A 19,970-nucleotide genomic window follows, 5' to 3' on the forward strand; every position below is an offset into this window, starting at 1 on the left:
ATTACCAATTTACTCCTCCGTACACTACCACAGCCCTCAAAGTGGCACCCAAAACTCCGCAGTGATGCGTAGATGCAGTGCCGAGCACCATTTGGTAAGCCGATCGATTATCGATGTTTTACACCCTTACGACTTACGACATTCGAGACTCGTCTCATGGGTAATGGACTCATGGAGGCGCCCGTTGATCGACATGTCACCCCGCAATTCCCCTCACTGCTCAGCGAACCCATCATTACCATCTTTACCATCTTTAACTACCTTAGGTTACCTTAGGTAAGCTAGTGTTCCTGAACCCCTGAATGACTGCCTGAACTGTTGCGCGATGCCCCATGATGCGCCACCACCAAAACTACACGAACCTCACTCAATTATGTCCACAATGTTCAACATGAGGAGAAAAGAAGCGACGAGGATAGGCAGATGTCAAAGAATAACCTCCACATTCTTTACATCCGTTCGCTGTTTTCTGTCTAGCATCGTCAGGCTGAATACTTAGTCGCGACTTAAACCCTGTGATTGAGCGCGACTAGTGGCCGTTGGCGGGCCAAGAGCCAATAGTGAGGCTGGTTTCATCCTTCACGAGGGAGAGCTGAGAGGGGAGGCTCACAACTGAGGGGAAAATGCGAGACACTCGATCGGATGACTCAAGCTAGGCTTCAAGAGCTGAAATAATGGATGAAAGGATAAAAGGCTTGTATTCAGACGACTTCTCACACTAGATGAAATTGATCTCATCAATCTGAATAGAACTTCACTTTCTTTACTCGTCTGATCAATCACCATGTCTCGCTTGCCTCCTGCCGAGAAACTCCCTCTCGCCGTGCGGAAGAACAGTATGTGCTGATGTCTCAAGTCAAATATTCAGTCACTGACCACCTCCGAGTCCGCGATGATTGGGAGAACAAGAGAGAAGACTTCCAGAATAAGCTCTCTGACGTCCTGGGCACAGAGTGGACGCTCAAGGACATCAGCCCTATCGCGCTTTACCCTTACGCCGAAGAGGGTTACGCCAAAGAGCGCCTAGGAAGCTGCATCGAAAAGTAAGTTCCAGACGCGAAAGCGTATCCGAGCTCTCTAATTTAACAATCAAAACCAGCTACGTCGATTCAGCAATCTATAACCTCAAGTACTTCATTGAAAGATACGGCGAAGACGGCAAATCCGAGCTCAACTCCATCTGCCACGCCCACTCCCTCATTATCGACCTCGATGACCGCCCCGAGGGCGAGCGCGTCTCCTACTGCGGCGTTATCGTCAAGGAGGGCGGCGTGCTGGCGATCGTCTTTTCTGAAAGGAATCTAGGCGTCAACGTCAGCTCCGCCCTCGAGACGCAGGGTCTCCTGAGTGCCTTGAATGCCGCGCCTCCCGCACCGGGATCCGCCGCGCCCATGAATTTTGCGGCGCGCACCTCCGTGAGGCGGGATTATGATCTGCAGATCGAGGAGACGAGAAAGTCGTTTGCGGATATGCTCGAGAGGCCTGACATTGTGCTGTGTCCCAATTTCGAGGCGAACTTTGAAAAGATCAAGGCTGCGGCGGAGAAGAAGGGGAGCGAGGTGAGGAGTGATTGGGAGGTGAATATTGGTGCTTTTACGAGGATGTACTTTGAAGGGCTGAGGTCTCAGATGAGGTATCAAAAGTTTGATGATGATGATATGTTGAGGGAGGGGTTTAATGAGGCTGCTGAGAAGGGGGAGATTCACTTCCGGATTGTGGATAAGATGGCGTATGCGACGTACGGGGAGGTTGTGTTGGATGATGGGCTTATTTGTCTTCAGGTATGTCCCGTCGACTTCACGGTTTTAACCTTGCTAACCGGTTTTACCAGACCCAGGCGCATAACTTTGGAACCAATGTCGATTACGCGGCAGAGAAGCTCTTGGACCAGCTCTAGGTGGGTGTTTGTATGTGCTCAAGTTGAGCCACCGAGGCCAGGAATATTTGTAAAGTTCAGACTCCATTTCAGGCAGTCAGCACTTGTTACCACCTATCATGTCAAACGCAGCCAACTCGAGCTCCACGACGGTGAGACCAATGTTGCCGGTATAGATGGTAGAGCCGCCAACAGACGGGTTCTCCAACAAGTTGACGCCGATCATCGAGGCAACTAAATAGACAATAGAACAACCTTCGTCCCTACTTCTTCTACGACTTCTATCACTGCCTCTATCACTGCCTCTATCAATACCTCTATCACTCGCTTTATTGCTCTCTCTATTCCTCCCTCTATTCCTCCCCTTATTACTTCCTCTACTTCTATTGTTGTTCTCTACTTCTCAAAGTGTATTCTATGATTACTATACCTGAAGGATTGAGCACTTGAGATAATGACAAAGATAGTAGTAAAGATACAAGGGAGAAAGGTATTAATGATATATTAATCATCGGACTGTTGTGTCACTCACTTAGCTACCTATCTACCGGGCTCTACGGCACCACCGTCTGCCATCCACAAGCGAGCTACACATGGACGTCTCGAGCAAGGCACCCATCACGCCACCAACGAGTACACCTCCCGCATCGCCAACAGTAACAACCCCAAGACAAACCTCTCGAGGAACCGTATCCCTCTCTTCTCCAACCAGCCTTGCCAAAACATTCACATACACAGATCCAGCCGCTGAACCGATCAAGAAGACCAAGAAAAAGGACAGTTGCGTTGAGACGAGGAACACGGCGTTGAAGAACGCAACCGCCGTCCAGGCGCACAGAGCCGTCAGATGAAGCCTGAAGTTTCGCGTCGGAAGAAGCTTAAGCGATGACCGTCCCATCCAGACACCTAGATGGAGCGACATGCCGTATGTTGCGTAAAAGTGGGCGAACGTATCAAATGCTGATCCATCGAGCGGCCTGGCGAGGCCATATTGTGAGAGAGAGATGGCTGCAGATGCTGTAAAAAGAGGCAACATTTCCGAGCGCATGAGATTGCGGAGCAACTCAAACCTGCGTCGCTCGTGGTTCGGACCATCGGCTTCGTCGTGCCGCAAGAAGGATTGTCCTTCCTCGGCACTGGCGTCCTCTCGTTGCTTCCCTCGCGCGTCATTCTTCGTACCCCTTTTCGAGAACCGTTGAGGCAATACAACAAAGTGAGCCACCAGAAGTAGAGCTACACCGTAGTAGACATACGTGGTAGCGCTTCGCAAAAGCTTCCCGGCACCGTACGTCAGAAGAAACGGCCACACGGCGTTCTCCAGCACCCCCGCGCCGGTACCGAAGCCCCACCCCGCTAGTCCCGGAAGCCCGGCCTGCCCGATCATCTCAAGGCAGGAAACCTCCGTTACCGCCGCCGCGATAGATGCAATCACGGTTGTCGCAATACGTATTGGCGGAGGCACGTTCGGCGGCGTGTCATCTGCGATTCGCTTGAGAATGACCCATACTGCCGCAATGAGAAGCGGTCGGGTTCGGTATGGCATGTGGTGAATGATGAACGGGAGCGTTAGCTTAGTGAGGAGCACCGGCGCGACTTCGATGAGGATGACGATGTGGCGGGGGTACGGGATGATGAGATAGTTTGAGGCATGAATGAGGGACGGTAGGATTGTATTGGCTAAGCCTGTGGTTCGTATGAGTTTATGCCGAATTGTGGTTGCAGTATAGTGCTTTCTGCCCGTCATCAGTTAAAGAGTAAACTCACCTATCAGGGCAAAAGCCAAAAAAGTCCGAAATTCGTCAAAAGACCACGCGGTCCGGGCCGTGGTCTTACTTTTCGACGCCATCGCGAAAGCGAGGTCTCGGGGTGTATCTAAGGTTCACGACATCCTGCAACCGCGAACTGAGACATGGGGGTTTCCCTCACAAGAAGTATAAAGAAGAAAGGCTGCGCGCAGCCTTATTCGAGATCAATTTAGAGAACACAATCGTCACGGATTATGTCGAGGAATCAATGATAGACCTGCTCGACATCCACGTGTTAGGTGAGAGCCCAATGCGCATGGGTAGTGGGTGAGTTGTCCAGAACCCGGTCCGGACGAACCGAATCCACCACGTGGGATGAACCCGGCAATTGATAGGGAACTAGGGCCCCGCGTCGGACCCGTCGATCCATATGGCCGTAACGGCAGCACGCATCTATGCCGGCCGATTGTCATCTCGTCGGCGTCGTCAGCTCTGATTTCTCAGTGCGATGCTTGGCAGACTCGTTAAGTCGGGTATTCGTCTGATAAGCAGAATGTGCCGCAGGCGGGAAGGCCATTCTATCATCCATCAGTGCCTACCTCTGCGAACATGATGATGCCTGGAATGGCGTCCGCTACGTTTCCATGGCGTCGGTGGTCGAAATCAAAGATTGAGACGCAAAGCAGCATGTGGGATGGCGAAGCTCAACACCGCCGCCGGAGCCCGGTTAGCAGGTCAGGTCAATATTGTGCCGATATTGTGAAGTTCATCCTGCCTGTCATCATCTTTATGGGCGTCTTTGGCTTTGTCTTGACGAACTTTGTAAGTCCACCGTTCTCTTTCGCTCTTAGGGCACTACTAACACGATCTTCATAGTTCCCTGCAGAGTTTCGACACTTCATCCATGGCAGTGACGCAGAAAGAAGAATCACGGGAACAGACCTTGAAAAACTTATGAGTTCAACTCCTGTTGACACAGGGGGCTCACGCCGACTGCGACTCTTCATGCCCGCCGACGGACCAAACATCAACCTCTGCAAGACAGTCATGTCGGCCGTGGCGCTAGGCTACCCCATGCCCACGCTTTTGAACTGGAACGGAGAGTTCAACAGGCCTGACTGGCACTTTGCCGGTTCCCACATTGCGAAACTGGAGTCACTGTTGGCGGTCATCGATGCGCTTTACGAGAAGAATGACGGGGACAATGTGAATGAGAACGATCTCGTTCTCCTCGTAGACGCCTATGACATCTGGTTTCAGCTTCCGTCATCCGTCTTAATTGAGCGCTTCCACCAGCTGAATCGCAAAGCCAACATTCGGGTGCAGAGACAATGGGAGGAAAGTGGCCTGAAGAGCGGGTTCCCTATTAGCCCCCCGACGCAGAACATCATCGTCACCGCAGCCAAAGATTGCCAGCCGGACTGGGAGTCAGGGTCCGATCCGCGATACGACTACTGGCTAGACTCACCCCTGCCACGAGACTTCTACGGCGACAAGACTGACCAGGTTCTACCTTATGTCTTTGACTCGGCTAGGAAATACAAAAAGATTCGCCCCCGCTGCGTCAACAGCGGGATGATCATGGGCACTATCGGATCTTTACGGGGCGCGCTGCGCAAGAGCAAGGAAAAGATTGAAAAAGCCGCGGGTAGCGGGCGGCAGCTCTGGAGCGACCAGGCTCTTATCGCAGAGGTTATTGGGGACCAGGAAGTTTATCGCCACTGGGTTCGTGGCCTCTCTTCAACGTGGAATGGTTTCGTTTCTGAAGAGCATCTCGGGAGCATGCCGAAAGAGGTGCGGAGAATTGCAGACGCGGCGCTGGCTGGCGAAAAGTTTGAGTTTGGGATCGGGCTGGATTATGAGTTTGCCACGATTCCGCCTACCTGCTCCTCCGAAGACGACGGGTACTTTGTGGAGCTTGACGACGCCGAGGCCATCAAGAAGGAGTCTGAAAAGGCTGGGGTCCCGGGCGAGGTGAGGGTACAGAGCATTCCGGAGGAATTGCGAGACGTCCCTCGGCCTCTGCCGGGGCACAGCTGGGGCAACGTCTCGCTCTATACCGACTTCTTCTTTGGTACCGCGTCCGTGGGCATACATCATAACGCCTACATCTTTGGGCTGAAGAAGTGGCGGCTGGAGAACTGGTGGAGTCTAACGTGGTTTTATCCTCACTTGCGGGATCTCGTGGTCCAGGCTCTTGATGCGAATCGAAAGTTGGTGCCCTTAGCGAGACTTCTCACTCGTGGCGACAGCGGGAACGAGGTGGTCTACTGGGCGGCGGAGGAAGAGCTTAATGGGAAGAAGAGCGTGAGGGTGTATGACGGTTCGAAAAAGCCGGGGAACTTTTCATTTATTGGTTGGGATGAAATATGCCAAAATGGAGATGAACAGTGGTATAATGTACTGTTTGGAGATGGAAAGGGGCAGCTGGAGGTGTGAGATATGTACTTGTCAGAGACGCGCGATGAATACAGATTTGGCGATGGCGGGGTAAAGGCCTCTCTTTCCCACGGCCTGTCTTTGGGTCAACGGTTCATAGGCCCACGCTTTCCCCCAGTTATTTTAACATCTCATTGTCGACTTCGCGGTAAACCTTTCGACAAGTAGCTCCTTGATTATGTGGAAAATCCGGAGTTCATCATCATGTCAGTCCATCATAGCAAACGCATGCTCCTTTTCAACTGACTGTATGCTGGAACATAAGCCCATATGACCGCAGTCAATATCATCCCATCCGACGCCTAGGGATGTCCTATCGTATTGGAATGCCTTGCATTGGGCTGAGCGAACTTAGATCGCATCGATGGTGAGGGTCTCCGCGAGAAGACCTCGGCAGCTTCCCCTATTGAGTCTTGGCAACCACGGAGGCTATACTCTATATTTCTATACAAGGTCGTATCTCTATGGTTTAACTAATCTAGACAAGCTATAGGATGGCCATGAACTGCCACTACAAACGGCCGGAGTATCCGCCTGCAGAGTCATCACAAGGGACGACAGTATCGTGCTTATCCCAATTAATTCGATCAAGGTAGGTCAAGAGTACTTCAAAGTCGCAATAATTCACTCGCTCACTGCGTGTGTTTCCGAGCGAGAACGAAGTCTAGAGGCATTGACATTTTTCATCGTGCCAAGCTGGAAGGTCCCGAATATGCTCCAGCCCATTGACGGTGATCTCCAACGCATGAGGCTGTGTCGATGGACATAGGAGGTCGACTTAGAGCCTCGTTTTCGCATCACAAGGCGTATAGACAATGCTCGGGACAACCGGTAATGAGTGCCAATCCATCTTCAATACACAATGACGGAGACAGCCTGTGATCATCCAATGAGAACCGTATGCGACGTAGAGCGATCGATGGAATAACGAAGAGAGAGAACCGGGGAGATGATCCAGTCTCGGGGACGCTGTATACCTGAATTGGGCATGGTATCGTATTTGAAGCTGTCTCATTGGCTAGTCCGTGGGTTCTTGGCTATGAACAAGCCCCCGTAATGCGACTATACGTGTGGGGATACACGGATCCGAAGATCTTAGGGAGAGGCGGCGCAATAGCCCTGTACCTGGATGCTTGCTTGGTGGCAATGCTGCAGCCCATGGTAGATCATACAGTCGTGATGAGGCTCGATATGGTTGTTGATTTGTATAAGTTGACTACATCTCTCTTCAGATGAGATGCCTCTCTTCTCAACAGTCAAGGACAACGTTCATTCACTCAAGCTTCATCCTCGCCCTGTTTCTCCTAATTACAATCCACTCTCTTTTCTACTCACAAACTCGAAAGCCTGAGCATCGCTAGTCTCAGGATGAAGCAAGTCAACTTCTTCACCACGGCCATGGTAGCCTGTATGGCCAAGCTCGTCGTACGCCCCCCCCCCTCTAACCCTCTACAACTTCAAGTCTTCTCACCTACTGGAATATCTAGGCCTCGGCGGACATCGTCGCAGACTCCCAAAACGTGACGGCCCCAGACTTCATCGGAAAAGCAGCCACGTCTCAACCCCTCCGCCCCAAGGAACGCTTCTCCCCAGACGCCCTCCATGCCCACATTGACGGCGGCAACACCCGAAGCGACGACTACATGGGCCCCCTCGGCATCTCCTCCGTCGCCTCCTCGGCCGCCGTGCAGACGGGCTACATGTTCTGGGAGAACAGCACGAGCCTCCTCGTCGCACTGGAGTGCGTCTCCTCCCAGGCGCCCATCGGATTCTGCCTCGCGGCGCTGGACCCGGAGACCATGGACGTTCTCGTCCAATGGACCGCGCCGGCGGGACGTACTGCCGTCTCGAATTACTGGCAAGTCGTCGACAACCACGTCGTTATGCCCACCCTCGAAGGCTTCATCATGGAGATCCAGCGCCTCGGCACCGGCACCTCCACGACTTTCACCCAGATCCGCGAGGTCGACGTCTCGTCCCGTCTCCCTCCGGGCTCCATCATTGCCATGGCCGGGTACACGGACGACGAGAACCTCTGGTTCGTCGCCACGCCGGCGCCCCTCGTCGGCCTTGAGGGAAGCAACACCACCACCATAGGCTACGTCCAGCCCGACGGCACCATCTTCAGCACTGCCCTGGACAACCAAATCGTCGAGAACGGCATGGCCGTCAACGGGAAAAACATCTACGTCCTCACGGGTCCCGCCGGCCCCGAAGACCACGCCGACGCCCGGGGCCACTTTTATGCTTTCCAAGCGGATACGGCCAACGGTGGCGGCGTGGTAGCGGCCTGGAACGAGACGTACCTCGCCGGCAGCGGTATCAAGCCAGGCGGCCTCTCCCGCGGCTCCGGCGCGACACCAAGCCTCCTCGGACAAAAATACGTCGCCATGACGGACAACGCCGACTCGCAGATCAACCTCAACGTCTATCGCCAGGCGTCCGCCATGGCCGAAGGCCAAACCTCGAGCTTCGTCTGCTCCGTCCCGCTCTTCACGCCCGGCGCGAGCCTCAACGAGGCCTCGCTGACGTCGCACTTTGACGGGACGACGTACAGCGCCATGATCCCCAACTGCTACAACTCGCCTTCCTTCCTAGACGTCAGCGAAGATGACGTCAACGGCAGCTACAATAACCTCACGCAGGTGACTCCCGGCGTGGCGCGCGTGCGGGTCAATGCCGACGAGAGCTGCGAGCTGGTATGGGATTTGCCTATCGTGGCGACCATGATCACGCTGTCGACGAGTAACGGTATCTTGTACGCGTACACGCAGGACCGGGAGCTCGCTGTGGGCGGGGAGTATGTGTGGTACATTGCGGCGTTTGATTATGCTTCTGGACAGGAGATTTGGCGCAAGAGGGTTGGTGCTGGTGGTGTGTTTAACCCCGGCCCGTCGCATCTGCAGCTCGGTGCGAATGGAAGGATTTATGAGGGTATCGTTGGTGGTGTTGCGTGGGTTGAGGATTCTCCTTCTCCTTAGATGGGGTTTTCTCATTGCCGGTGTTTCTGGTGAGAGAAGCTGCTTGGCATCGTCAGTTGGTGAACGGCGGTAATATCGGGATGGGGCAGAGCTATATGAATGGATATAAGTTTGCTAGATTCCACGCATATGAGACTTAGATCACTTACTGTCCCATTAATCTAATTCCTTCACCACTACTTTCTGCTTCTGAGAACGATTAGAAATCTCTAAAGGGACGTCGTGAGGTTATACTTACATGAGTCTAGCCAAGATTGGCATCAGCCTCGTGATAATCCTGTGTGAGTATAGGTCTAAGTAGAGCGTTCAACCATCCTCGCGTTATACAAAAAGCAGAAATGATACCACTTCCTCCCATCATCCTAAACATACACTCGCTTTAAAGGACAAGAACCCTATGCTAACCTCTCAACTCTCAACCCACTCAAACTCCTCAACAGCCAACGTCATCTTCGGCCACCACTCCCTCGGCAAGAACCTCATCACCCCATCAAACTCCCTCTCCGCCGCACCCTGCGCCCACCACAAATGCGTCGCCCTCCTCAACAGCATAAAGAAGTACCCGACGATAGCCAACGTCCTCGGGTCCTGCGCCTCCAACAACTCGACGAACCGCGGCGGGACGTGCGCAGGGAACCGCAGCAGATCACGCTGCAGAGCCGAACTCTGGATCTTATCGAGACGGTCGACAGCAATACGATACGCTTCCAACGTCTCCGGCTCTGTCTTTTCTTCATCGAGGTCTTCTAGCAGGAAGTCAAACGCCCCCGGCTTTGCTGGCCTCGGCGTCTCGTTTTGCTGTGATGAGGTCTGCCGCTCTGGTTTATAGAGGTGGCCTATCCTACTATTCCGGATCCCGGGCAAAGCGACCTTTAATAGCGCGTTGACGTTCCGAAAGGGCGTGAACCAGTGATGCGGGACCCGCGACCCCGCCCCCGTCCCATCTCCCGCATCCGATCCGCTACCGTTGCTATCGAGAAACGACTGGTTCGCGCTGGTGTGGAACATGATGATAGTACACGTCGCCATCACGACGGGAGCATTCTGCGCGTTGATCCCCTCGCGCACAATTTGTCTCGAATGCGCCTCGATAGCCCTCGCCATGTAAGCATGCGAGGCCTCCGACACTGCTGCTGCATAAGTACTACTGCTGCTGCTGTCATCCACCCTCGCCGCGGACCGTCGGAGGTGAAACGCCGCAAACCCGAGAACAGCGTCCATAAGAGTATGATCTGTCACGGCGAGGTCTGTAATCCAGCTCGACCAACTTTGCTGGTCAGTCGAGGGGTACGAGGCCGTCATGGCCAGGTAGTGCCGGAAGAAGCGCGATTTCATGCCGTCGGTCATGGTGTCTACTAATACTGGAGGACTACTCGGCCGTACGAGAGTCAGGGATGTTAATGATAATGCTGTGGATGAGGACGACGATGCAGACGATGCAGACGATGCAGACGATATTAATGATGATGATGATGATGATGACGACGATGATAATATGAAGGGTGGCGCCGGCGGACAAGAAGTGGGTTTCAGACTGAAGCGGGATTGTAAATCGATGAAATCACACCGCAGGTTCGCCTTTGTGCAACCCCCACAGGCGGGCCGGACCTCATCGCACTTTTGTGTATGGTCAGTACTTGTACTTGCGTATAAGATAGGTAGACATGTAAGAAGGTATGCAGTAAGGTATCAAGTGAGAAACCCGTGCGACCCCCTGCACCCGGGACGGGGTTGGTCGTAGGTCGGGACACGGTGATCGTAAGGTCGGGCCGCCTCGTTCAGAGCTCACCTTGATTCGCCGCGTCTTGCAGCGCCTGCAGCCGAGTCTCGACTTGTGATGGGCTCGTCTGATTCTCTCCGTCATTACAACCGGGTAAGATGTGTAGTGGATCTTACTTCGGGTGTTTGCAGCAAGTATCGGGCCTAGAATCCTTCTGGAAGTTACAAGATACACCAAACGCAAGGGCAAGCAAGCAAGAAAAAAGAATGTGGCCACTGAGATGTGCCAGTGAGGGAGGAGAGTCTGTGGGAAGATGGGAGAGCAGAAGGGGGGTCGTCACTCAGATGCCGGAACGCTGCGTCGATGCTTTGACCCGGTTCCGGCCAATGAGAGGCGCCGGAATACGGTCTTGGATAGATCTTGGGTCTAGTAGCGACATCCCATCTCAATCAAACTCTATCCCTACCGCCGATCTACACCTACGTACCTGACTTTACGTATAGGCAAATGACTTTCATGTCAGGCTTTGCTGTGGCTTGGTGATCATAAGTAAGCCAGACATGTCCATTATTCGCCTTGAGGCTGGTCTCTCACTTGCTCATTTTTACGTACTGCAGTGCGTGTACCAGAAGCTGTGAGATCATCCAACATACCTATGAAGAAACTCATCAGCTTTTTGCCGTACGCAAGTGGCTGTCTCACTGAACATATCTGATATATCACATCACGTCTTACGAGGCTCAAGTTCCTTCATATCGTTCCCATTAAAGTAGGCCGTGTGTCGTCCTGTTCTCGATTTATGCCTATAGGAAGTCGCCTGCACATCAAAACGTAAAGAAAAGTGAAGGGGTGGTTCCGCGAATCAGCCACCAATCCGTTGTGTATATATCGTCCAATGACGGAGCCAGTCCGCGGACATCAACCCGAGGTATCTTGTTTTCCTGCCATTTCTCCCGTCATCCAATTCTTCGTCCCCAAGCTCACATTCTTCTCATAGAGCCATATGCTGTCAGACACAATGCGATCCGACAAAGAACCTGATCGCTTTGCTTCACGACCGCCTCGCATGTTGGCAAACAGACCTTTAAGAGTCTCTTTGCGCAGACAGTTGAGCCCCGAAGGAGCGTGAGATCCACCAAGAAAATTCATTGCTGCTGTAAGGAGACTCATGTCTGCATCATGCTTTTCGTTGTGGGGTGCCGTGACCTTCACACATGGTGCCGCATTACGACGAGGCTATCGCCGCAATGCTGGACCACTCCACAATCCTTTGCTCGTCTCCACGACCTTGTTCTGCTCACTGCCTGGCCGCAAACTTGCTGGGACACTGCTGGGTGCTGGACCTGCATCGGACATGACCACATCATTCTGGCTGCTATCGGCTTCGGGTTGCGTTCCATAGCCTGAGTCCTTGTGGGCCCCGTTGCCGAGGCTGATGGCGCTATCGTCCTTCCTTGCGTTTTGCTGGGTCTTGAGTGCGGCAGCGCCACGTCCAGGCTCTTTCGACTTGGCCCCGTCCATCAGATTGCTCTGGCCCTCGCGAAGCTTGTTGATGGCACGAACTGTATCAATTGCAGCATGCAGCGTCCTACGAGCATTGAAGTTCTTCTTGACAGTGGGCAGCAAGTTCTGGCCTTCGCCCTCGCCGTTGTTGAGGTAGCCGGCAACGAAGGGGTGTTGCAGGGCTTCGTGCGCCGTCATGCGCTTGTTCGGGTCAATAGTGAGGCAGCGACGGATGAAATCCTTGGCGTGATCGGAAACACCCCGCCAGTAGTCGAAGGGGGTGAAGCTGTAGTCGGCGTTCAAGATAGCTTGCATCTCCTCGAAATCGCTATCGCGGTCGAATGGCGTGTAACCGCACAGAAGGAAGTAGGTGATGACACCGAGCGCCCATACATCTACAGGCTTGCCGTGACCAATCTTCTTGAAGATCTCAGGGGCCATGTAGCCAGGGGTACCGCATGTCGTGGTCAGCACGTGGAACTGCTCCTCATCCATAATGCGGCTCAGTCCGAAATCGGCAATCAGGAGGTCTGCATTGTCTTCTGGTGTACGGAACAGGAGGTTCTCGGGCTTCAGATCGCGGTGGACGATGCCATGGTCGTGCAGATAAGCAACGGCGGAGAGCGTCGCCCGAATAAGATCTGCGGCATCGGATTCGTAGTATGAGCCTTTGCGGCAGATGCGGTCGAAGAGCTCGCCGCCGAGAGCCAGGTCGGTCACGAGGTAGAGGTTGTTCATCGTCTCAAAGTAGTCGACAAGTGTAAGGATGTTCTGGTGGCCCATGGAGACCTTCTTTAGGACTGCGATTTCATTGCGGACCTGTAAGAGGGGTTGTGTCAGTTTCTTGGTCAAGGATGCAGAAGAAGGCAGTCGAAGGCGTACCATGTGCTCTCGGCCGGCCATCAATCGCTTGTTGATGACTTTTGCGGCATAGTAGCGACCGGTGTCAATGTGAACGCACTCCTTGACGACGGAGTAGGAACCAGCACCAAGCGTCTTGCCGACCTTGTACCTGCAGGGCTGGACCTGAGGTGACGGAGATGCTCCGTTGGCGCCGTTGGAAGCCATTGCTGCGGCCAACAGACAATGTGATGAGGGTGCTGGAGGGGGGAAAGAATCGAGGCCACGAGCGTCGCCCAACGATCGAAGAGGGCCAGGCGATAGCTCGGGAGATAAAGGTCGGTTGGGGTTGCGGTCGCGAGATCAAAGATGTTGGCGGGGTAAGCAGATGGCGAAGATCGGTCAGCGGTTTTTTGGGGGCGGTTAGCCTCACTCGACGAAGCTAGCACCAAAATTACGGGCTGGTTCGACAATGGTAGGGCGAATGAGACAAGCAGCAAAATTGTCTTGATAAAGAATTTGTCTCCGTATCCAAGTCGCAGGAAGAGAGAATTCGAGGCTCGAGGTGGAAGTCTGAGAACAATCTGGCCAAGATTGCTCAAAGGAGCGAGCAGCTGACAAAGTGGGCACGGCAGGTGTTTGGCTGGATTATTGGGCTGATTTGATGATCGACGGTCCCTGGTCGTGTTGACTGCCCCTTGGGAGGGTCTCGCGGGGCCAGTGTGAATTGGATGCAAGGATCAAATCGGCACACAGCAGATAAATGAAGGGGGTAATGTGCTGTCACTATGACGCTATGACGCAGATCAAAGTTGACGGGCGTCGAGCACGCGATGTTTGGTGGAAAGAAGAGATGGTGTTGGGTGAATTCGGAAACCAAAAAACGACGATGGGAGGAAGTGGGAGTGAAGAGAAAGAGAAGGATTCGAGGTTGCGGAGATACATAGACTGGATGGGAATGGAAGAGACGAACAAGTGGACCACACGCCGCTACACCAAAGATAGTGGACATGTATAGGCATTAGGGGCACTTTAGCATCTAAGCACCATATGCGCCAGGTCGTTCAGCTCGAGACATCAGGGACCCTCATTCTTTATTGAACATGGATGGTCCCGCAACTTGGAGACAGCTCACTGACAATATTCCCAGCACAGGAGCTCCGGCTCTTGTTCTGACCACTGATCGTCTGAGGATCGCTCTCGCTTTGTCGAGGAACCCCCCCTTGGACCCCTTCATACGTGTATTTCTTTCCACGACAATTTACTAGGTATTGTTAATAATGAAGCGACCCATTCAGGATGGGGGTGCTGGATGGATGCTGACGGCCTGACGAGGCGGCCCGGGCCCAGCCATGAGAACTGGGGTCCCCACCCCAGCTGACAACTGCTCGGTGGGTGCGTTCTAGCTTCTATTTGGTACATACTCAAAACGGCCCCCAACCAGTCCGTCAGCTGCTCGTCTTCATATCGGATTTCCTCTCGATAGGTAATACCAGCCTTATTCAAGTCCTAAGACAAGATCATGGGAAAGCTCTGGTCTGAGGCTGACCTGCAAACGGTTCAGATGTCTGGCCGGAGCAGCCACCACCACTCTTTGATCTGCTTCTGAGCGAGTCTTGCATCTAATATTTACATCTCCGTATGAAAAACGTACACATATTCATACATCTACCCATGTCTAACACAGACGACGCAGGTTTCCTCTGCCGTCTTGAATAGCAAGCATTCCGTCCTTGGCACATGCTATTGAAATGCCGTTTTCTGAGTCAAAGTTCAGGGTCCAGGCCTGAACCCCTCTTGTTTGCCAGCCGGCCGTTCTTTGGTGCTTGGCCAGCTCTGGACCCTACCCCACACCAATATCTTCTCTCCTCCGTAGTTCGACCGGCTGGCGGCCTGGTGTTTGCATGTCTCGGTTCCGCCAACTTTGTTAGCTGGGCAGAAAAAGCAGCTGGGCGGGCTTGGTGCCACGACTCAGCAACACCTGCCAGGTCAGAATCCATCATCACCTTTTCTTGCCGGGCCGAAAATCAGGTGTCGGCACTTTGGACATTTCCTAACCTGCTCAGTCAAAAGAACGTCGATTCTGCTTCTTGGTGCTCATTTGTTTTTTCTGCCTCAGTCGTCCCTCGTTGAATGATTTTGCTCTACATGCCCTGTTAGCCCCTTCAGGTGCATTGGTGTATGAAAAGACAACTCACATCTCAGCATGTTTCTTCTTCTTGTCAGAACTTGTTTCGCCAGGGACTGTCTCTTGGTATATCCTCTGGATCTCGTCGACGAGCTTTTGCTGGTTTTCCTCCGAGTTGGCATCTCTCTGGCGGTGCGTTTGAGCTTGGAATGTCAGAGAATCAGATCTAGCTGTGTAGTATTTTGATGCCCTGATGCCTTGGTGTAGCAATTTAGGCAAGACTGGTAAGATGTCCTTGATAGGCCAAACCGTGACCGCTTTGCTCTCCGTTCTATCATGACATTAGCAAAAATGCAAGCCGGAGGTTAGAGATACCGGAATATCCAGTATATATGCGAGGAGCCTACTTGTTGACATGCTGACCACCCGGGCCACTGGATCGGGCATAAGTCGTTTGCCCCTTGGGGAGTTGGCTACCGGTGAAGGACTGGTGCCATGATCTTGCCTTTTCCAACTCTTCAGGATCAAAATCCGCCTCGAATGCTTGGAAGCGAGCCCAGCGGACAAGCTCCAGGGGTCGAATGAAAGGGCTTCCCAATATTGGACGGAAAGATTGATATAGACTTGTCGCAAACTTCATTGTGGCGGTTAAGTTGATCAAAGGAAGACGTCAAATTGATGGAGACTGAAGTTCAGACAAAAAGCCATCTGACTGGCGACAAGATGAGAAAATAGATTGGATTCCGGGTTGCAAGGTAGGTAATTCTTTGCAGAACTGACAAGTCTGCACCAGACAGTAGTCATCATCATTAATTGATAGACCAAGTTGGTGGATCTGGACTTTTCCTGAGTATTGATGTACCGTGTTTGAGAGATGCTAAACTGTGAGATAGACACGGTATCCGTATTTGGCTAAGCGCAATTGAGCTGCCAGATGAAGCTAGCGTCGGGCTGTGGGCTTCCAACCGTTTTTCCCACGGTGACATTGGTCAGGCCTCATTCCGTCCAGCGGGATCGGCCAGCCTTGCGGAGAACAGAGCTCTGGCAGCGGGTGGGATGGCACCTTGCCTACCTGAGGTTGTTTCCTTCCACCTGCAGTCCTTCACACTGCGATTTTTTCGACTTTTCCTCCCACGCGGCCCTCCAGGCTCCACCACGTCGTTCGTACCTGAGCTTTTTAACCTTTTTTCCCTTTCCACCGCACATACTTTCACGCGACACCGCCGCAGCAGCCACCAACCACATCTCGGTGCTCATGGCCTCAAGGTTCAACGTTCCTCCTGCATCCTCTCTCACCTCGCCTTTCTCCTACTGCTGAATCGACACCCTTCCGACCTCTCCAGCCCAGCACCAGAGGAAAATAAACTCCCGTCTCAGAGATTTCTGACTCCTCCGAGTTGCCTCTTCCATCTGCTGTCACAACGCACTCACTCACCCATTCATACCTTACTCGGTACTCATTCCGCCGCCCAACCCCATCGGAGATTCCCCCGTGCCTGCAGCCTCTTTGCTTTTGCGCCTGCTTCCTTCCTTCCATTCCCACCCCGCCTTCCTGCCACTCTGGGTATCTGCTCTTACCCTCTCATTTGGACCCCCAAACCAACCAACCAACCCAGCCGTGCTTGCCTTGCCTCGCGCTTGCCTTGGCCCCTAAGTACATGACGGCATTGCTGCGGCTCGACTGAATTTGCTAAAAACAAGGCGCCCGGTTGCCTCGTTCGTCGCTTCCACTCCATTGACATAAAGCCCATTCTTTAACCTGTCCGCCCACAAGCTTGCCTCGTCAACCTCACACAAGCTTCTTCTGCCCGTTTCGCGCAAGCCTTGCCATCTTCGACATCAGCAAGCTTCCACAGCTGTCGTCACATCGCCCACTCGCATCTTCAGGTCACTATCAACAACAATACTACTTATTACCGCCATCCAGTGCGCCAACAACTCCAATAGCTTGAATGCCCGAACCGGAGGCCACCCCCGAGTTCCAGGCTACTGCCGCCGACCTCTCGCCCTACTGTCCATCTCCCCTCCACTCCGCCGCTCCAGCCGTTGTACCTGCTCTCCAGGATACTGCTGATATCCTTGATGCAATGACCGCCCACACTAATGGAGTCGCTCAAGGCGACCTAGAAGCACCTGCACATGCACCAATTTCGACCGAGTCGTATGCGCAAGCTGCCGCGGACAACGCAGACGCCGAAGACGACGTCGACAGTCTGGACGATGCCTACGGCGAGGAAGAGGAGACACACACGGACAAGGTTCAGGAACAGCAGGTGGAGCCAGATGCCGGCGAGGATGATTATCTCAAGATCTTCGACTCTCCTCCTCGGGACGCGGATCAAGATGGCGCGGAAGAGGATGATGTATCAAAGGCACCAGAATCCATTCACAATTCCGCCGCTCCTGATTCTTTGACAAGCCCTTCGCAAGTGGCCCCCTCCACCGTCGCTGCCGCTGATTCCTCGTCGGCCACTGCTACTGCTGCAGAACACTCAGCCAAATCCGCGCCTTCCCAACCAGCTGCCGCCCACCAAGGAGCTGATTCAAGCGCGCCTCATTCGACTGCCAACGGCGCCTCCTTCAACGCACGCAATGACAATGCTCCCGAGGATGACCCCGCCGTTGATATCTCTCGCCTTGTTGCTGAGATGACAGGCCAGGCGAGCGAGTCCAGCAACAACCAATCTCCCACTGGCTCTACTCAGAACCATGATGCTCAGCCATCGTCCAACTTGACCTCGTCTGCGTCTGCCACTCTTCCTCCCAGACCTCCGTTGCCTCAACAGGCGGCTCCCACATATCCATCTGAAGACTATCGAGGCTTCCCTCCTCAGACCGCTGCTTCTCATGTCTCTTCCAACATGATTGCTCCGCCCACGTCAGGTCAACCATCTGCTTACGTAGCTACGGGTGCTCCCGGTGCCCCCAGTACCGCATCCGACGTCTATGGCAGCCTCCCACCTCCACCCGCCAACGGTTTGAACGCGGCCATGCCCATCACTTCAATGAACGCGCCTCCCTATCCCATCCCTGGCGGCTACCCGGCCGGCCCGACGGACGATACTGCTGACCGCCAGAAGCTTTGGGACACTTTCGTAAACGACGAGCGCCGTTACATGGCTGATGCCAAATGGGATAAATTCCCCGATGGCTCACGCATCTTCATTGGTTCGCGCTCTCTCTCATCAGGCAGACCCGACGGCGCCATTGACTTCTTTTCAGGCAACCTGTCGAGCGAACGCGTTTCCAAGCGGGATGTCTTTGATATCTTCCACAGATACGGCCGTCTCGCCCAGATCTCACTCAAGTCCGCCTATGGCTTCGTCCAATATCACAACCTCGAAGATGCCCAAGCTGCCATGGACAACCTGCAGGGCAGCGAAATCAAGGGTCGCAAGATTCGTAAGTAGTCTTTAACAACATGCACCGAGAGGGCCTTGCTCACTTTTACTAGATCTGGAAATCTCACGCGCCCAAAAGAAAAAGGACGGCAACGAGAGGAACCGCTCGCCAGACCGTGGCGGTCGTGGAGGCCGACAGTCAGGACGTCAAGATCGTCATGACGGAGCCAACTCACACCATGACAACCGTCGTAACCGCGATGATTACAGGCCGGGACGTAACAGCCCTCCCCGACGTGGCCATGGCCGTGAGGATAGTCACGGTCGGGATCGTTACCAGCAGGACTCTCATGACCACTCCCGCGGTCGTTCGCGGTCCCCGCAGGGATATGGCCGCCACAACGATGGATACCGCCGGCGTAGCCCCAGCCCGCCTGCGGCTTATGGTCGTCCTTCTGCAGCCGACGACCGCCTCGACATTCCTCGCCGCTACGGCAATCAGGTTCCTGACGTTCAATTCTTGCTCCTCCAGGATCTTAGCCGCGACTTCATAACCTGGGTTCAGCGCGGTTTCACCGATCGCGGCCTGAAGGTTGACGTCATGTTCCTCCACCCAAGTTTCCCTCGTGAGGCTATTGTCCAACGCCAAGTCATCGAAGGCGTACACGCCATTGTCGATCTCGACATACAGGCACAGAACATGGGTAAGATCCCGCTCCGAGTCTTTGACCGCTCCGGAGGCGTCAGTGCCCGATACGACGATTACCGAGACATCGATCCGCCGATCGCGGCAGAGCTCGTCCTCCGGGCCAAGTCACAAGCTGTGCCGGCGGCACCTTATCAGAGTGCCCCGCCTCCCCAGCCTCAGTACCCGGGCTACGGACAGCCTTATGGAGGGCAGCACGTACATCCTCAGGCACCTGCTTATCACGGAGGCCAGGGGCCGCCACGTGGGCCTCCTGTCCAACAACCTCAACCACCAGCGATAGTGCCAGCCGACCTCGCCAGCATGATGAGTGGTATTGATAATGCGACCTTGCAACGGTTGCTGGTTAGTTTGAACCCACAGGGTGGACCGGCGGCTGTCAACAACGCTGCCGGAGCTGCAAACGCCCAGCTGCAAGCCCTTATGGGTGGTCTTCGGCAAGCGCCGCCTGCGGCACCAACGCAGCCTGCCTCGTATGGCGGACAGGCCTTTGCTCCGAATGGCGCCCCACCCCCGAATGGCCCGAACGGCCACCCTCCTGCAACTGGCACCGGTGATTCCGCAGTGCAGGTTCAGAATATCATGGCACAGCTTGCCAGATATCGGCAGTAAGGTGTGCGATATGGGAGCTCATTTCACTGGCGCTTGATGAAGATATGATGTGGAAGGGGCTTGCTTATTTGTTACCCGG

At 54.0% G+C, this 19,970-nt stretch overlaps 9 protein-coding genes across 9 annotated transcripts; 5 read left to right on the top strand and 4 right to left on the bottom strand.

Annotated features, from left to right (window-relative positions):
• Window positions 1-784: 784 nt before the first annotated feature.
• CTAM01_04799 (uncharacterized protein) lies at window positions 785-1,897 on the top strand (the record flags this gene model as incomplete). Its single annotated transcript, XM_060520829.1, has 4 exons — window positions 785-836; window positions 887-1,043; window positions 1,100-1,781; window positions 1,832-1,897. The coding sequence occupies 4 exons, from the start codon at window positions 785-787 to the stop codon at window positions 1,895-1,897; spliced, it is 957 nt and encodes a 318-aa protein (XP_060384783.1).
• Window positions 1,898-1,973: 76 nt separating this feature from the next.
• Window positions 1,974-3,722, bottom strand: CTAM01_04800 (uncharacterized protein; the record flags this gene model as incomplete). The annotated part of the gene is made up of 3 exons (XM_060520830.1): window positions 1,974-2,110; window positions 2,435-3,559; window positions 3,641-3,722. The coding sequence occupies 3 exons, from the start codon at window positions 3,720-3,722 to the stop codon at window positions 1,974-1,976; spliced, it is 1,344 nt and encodes a 447-aa protein (XP_060384784.1).
• A 586-nt stretch (window positions 3,723-4,308) lies between these two features.
• Window positions 4,309-6,060, top strand: CTAM01_04801 (uncharacterized protein; the record flags this gene model as incomplete). The annotated part of the gene is made up of 2 exons (XM_060520831.1): window positions 4,309-4,443; window positions 4,498-6,060. The coding sequence occupies 2 exons, from the start codon at window positions 4,309-4,311 to the stop codon at window positions 6,058-6,060; spliced, it is 1,698 nt and encodes a 565-aa protein (XP_060384785.1).
• Window positions 6,061-7,428: 1,368 nt separating this feature from the next.
• Window positions 7,429-9,041, top strand: CTAM01_04802 (uncharacterized protein; the record flags this gene model as incomplete). The annotated part of the gene is made up of 2 exons (XM_060520832.1): window positions 7,429-7,485; window positions 7,548-9,041. 2 exons carry the CDS (start codon window positions 7,429-7,431, stop codon window positions 9,039-9,041), a joined length of 1,551 nt encoding a protein of 516 aa, XP_060384786.1.
• Window positions 9,042-9,449: 408 nt separating this feature from the next.
• CTAM01_04803 (uncharacterized protein) lies at window positions 9,450-10,388 on the bottom strand (the record flags this gene model as incomplete). The annotated part of the gene is made up of 1 exon (XM_060520833.1): window positions 9,450-10,388. One exon carries the CDS (start codon window positions 10,386-10,388, stop codon window positions 9,450-9,452), a length of 939 nt encoding a protein of 312 aa, XP_060384787.1.
• A 1,609-nt stretch (window positions 10,389-11,997) lies between these two features.
• Window positions 11,998-13,332, bottom strand: CTAM01_04804 (uncharacterized protein; the record flags this gene model as incomplete). The annotated part of the gene is made up of 2 exons (XM_060520834.1): window positions 11,998-13,083; window positions 13,147-13,332. The coding sequence occupies 2 exons, from the start codon at window positions 13,330-13,332 to the stop codon at window positions 11,998-12,000; spliced, it is 1,272 nt and encodes a 423-aa protein (XP_060384788.1).
• A 1,834-nt stretch (window positions 13,333-15,166) lies between these two features.
• On the bottom strand, window positions 15,167-15,872 carry CTAM01_04805 (peptidyl-tRNA hydrolase domain-containing protein; the record flags this gene model as incomplete). The annotated part of the gene is made up of 3 exons (XM_060520835.1): window positions 15,167-15,248; window positions 15,303-15,563; window positions 15,640-15,872. The coding sequence occupies 3 exons, from the start codon at window positions 15,870-15,872 to the stop codon at window positions 15,167-15,169; spliced, it is 576 nt and encodes a 191-aa protein (XP_060384789.1).
• Window positions 15,873-16,288: 416 nt separating this feature from the next.
• On the top strand, window positions 16,289-16,894 carry CTAM01_04806 (uncharacterized protein; the record flags this gene model as incomplete). Its single annotated transcript, XM_060520836.1, has 1 exon — window positions 16,289-16,894. One exon carries the CDS (start codon window positions 16,289-16,291, stop codon window positions 16,892-16,894), a length of 606 nt encoding a protein of 201 aa, XP_060384790.1.
• A 290-nt stretch (window positions 16,895-17,184) lies between these two features.
• On the top strand, window positions 17,185-19,891 carry CTAM01_04807 (RNA recognition domain-containing protein; the record flags this gene model as incomplete). The annotated part of the gene is made up of 2 exons (XM_060520837.1): window positions 17,185-18,634; window positions 18,687-19,891. The coding sequence occupies 2 exons, from the start codon at window positions 17,185-17,187 to the stop codon at window positions 19,889-19,891; spliced, it is 2,655 nt and encodes an 884-aa protein (XP_060384791.1).
• Window positions 19,892-19,970: the final 79 nt, after the last annotated feature.

This window comes from Colletotrichum tamarilloi (assembly GCF_030869305.1).
Source record: "Colletotrichum tamarilloi strain Tom-12 chromosome Unknown Scaffold_11.1, whole genome shotgun sequence".
In the NCBI taxonomy this organism is placed as follows: domain Eukaryota; kingdom Fungi; phylum Ascomycota; class Sordariomycetes; order Glomerellales; family Glomerellaceae; genus Colletotrichum; species Colletotrichum tamarilloi.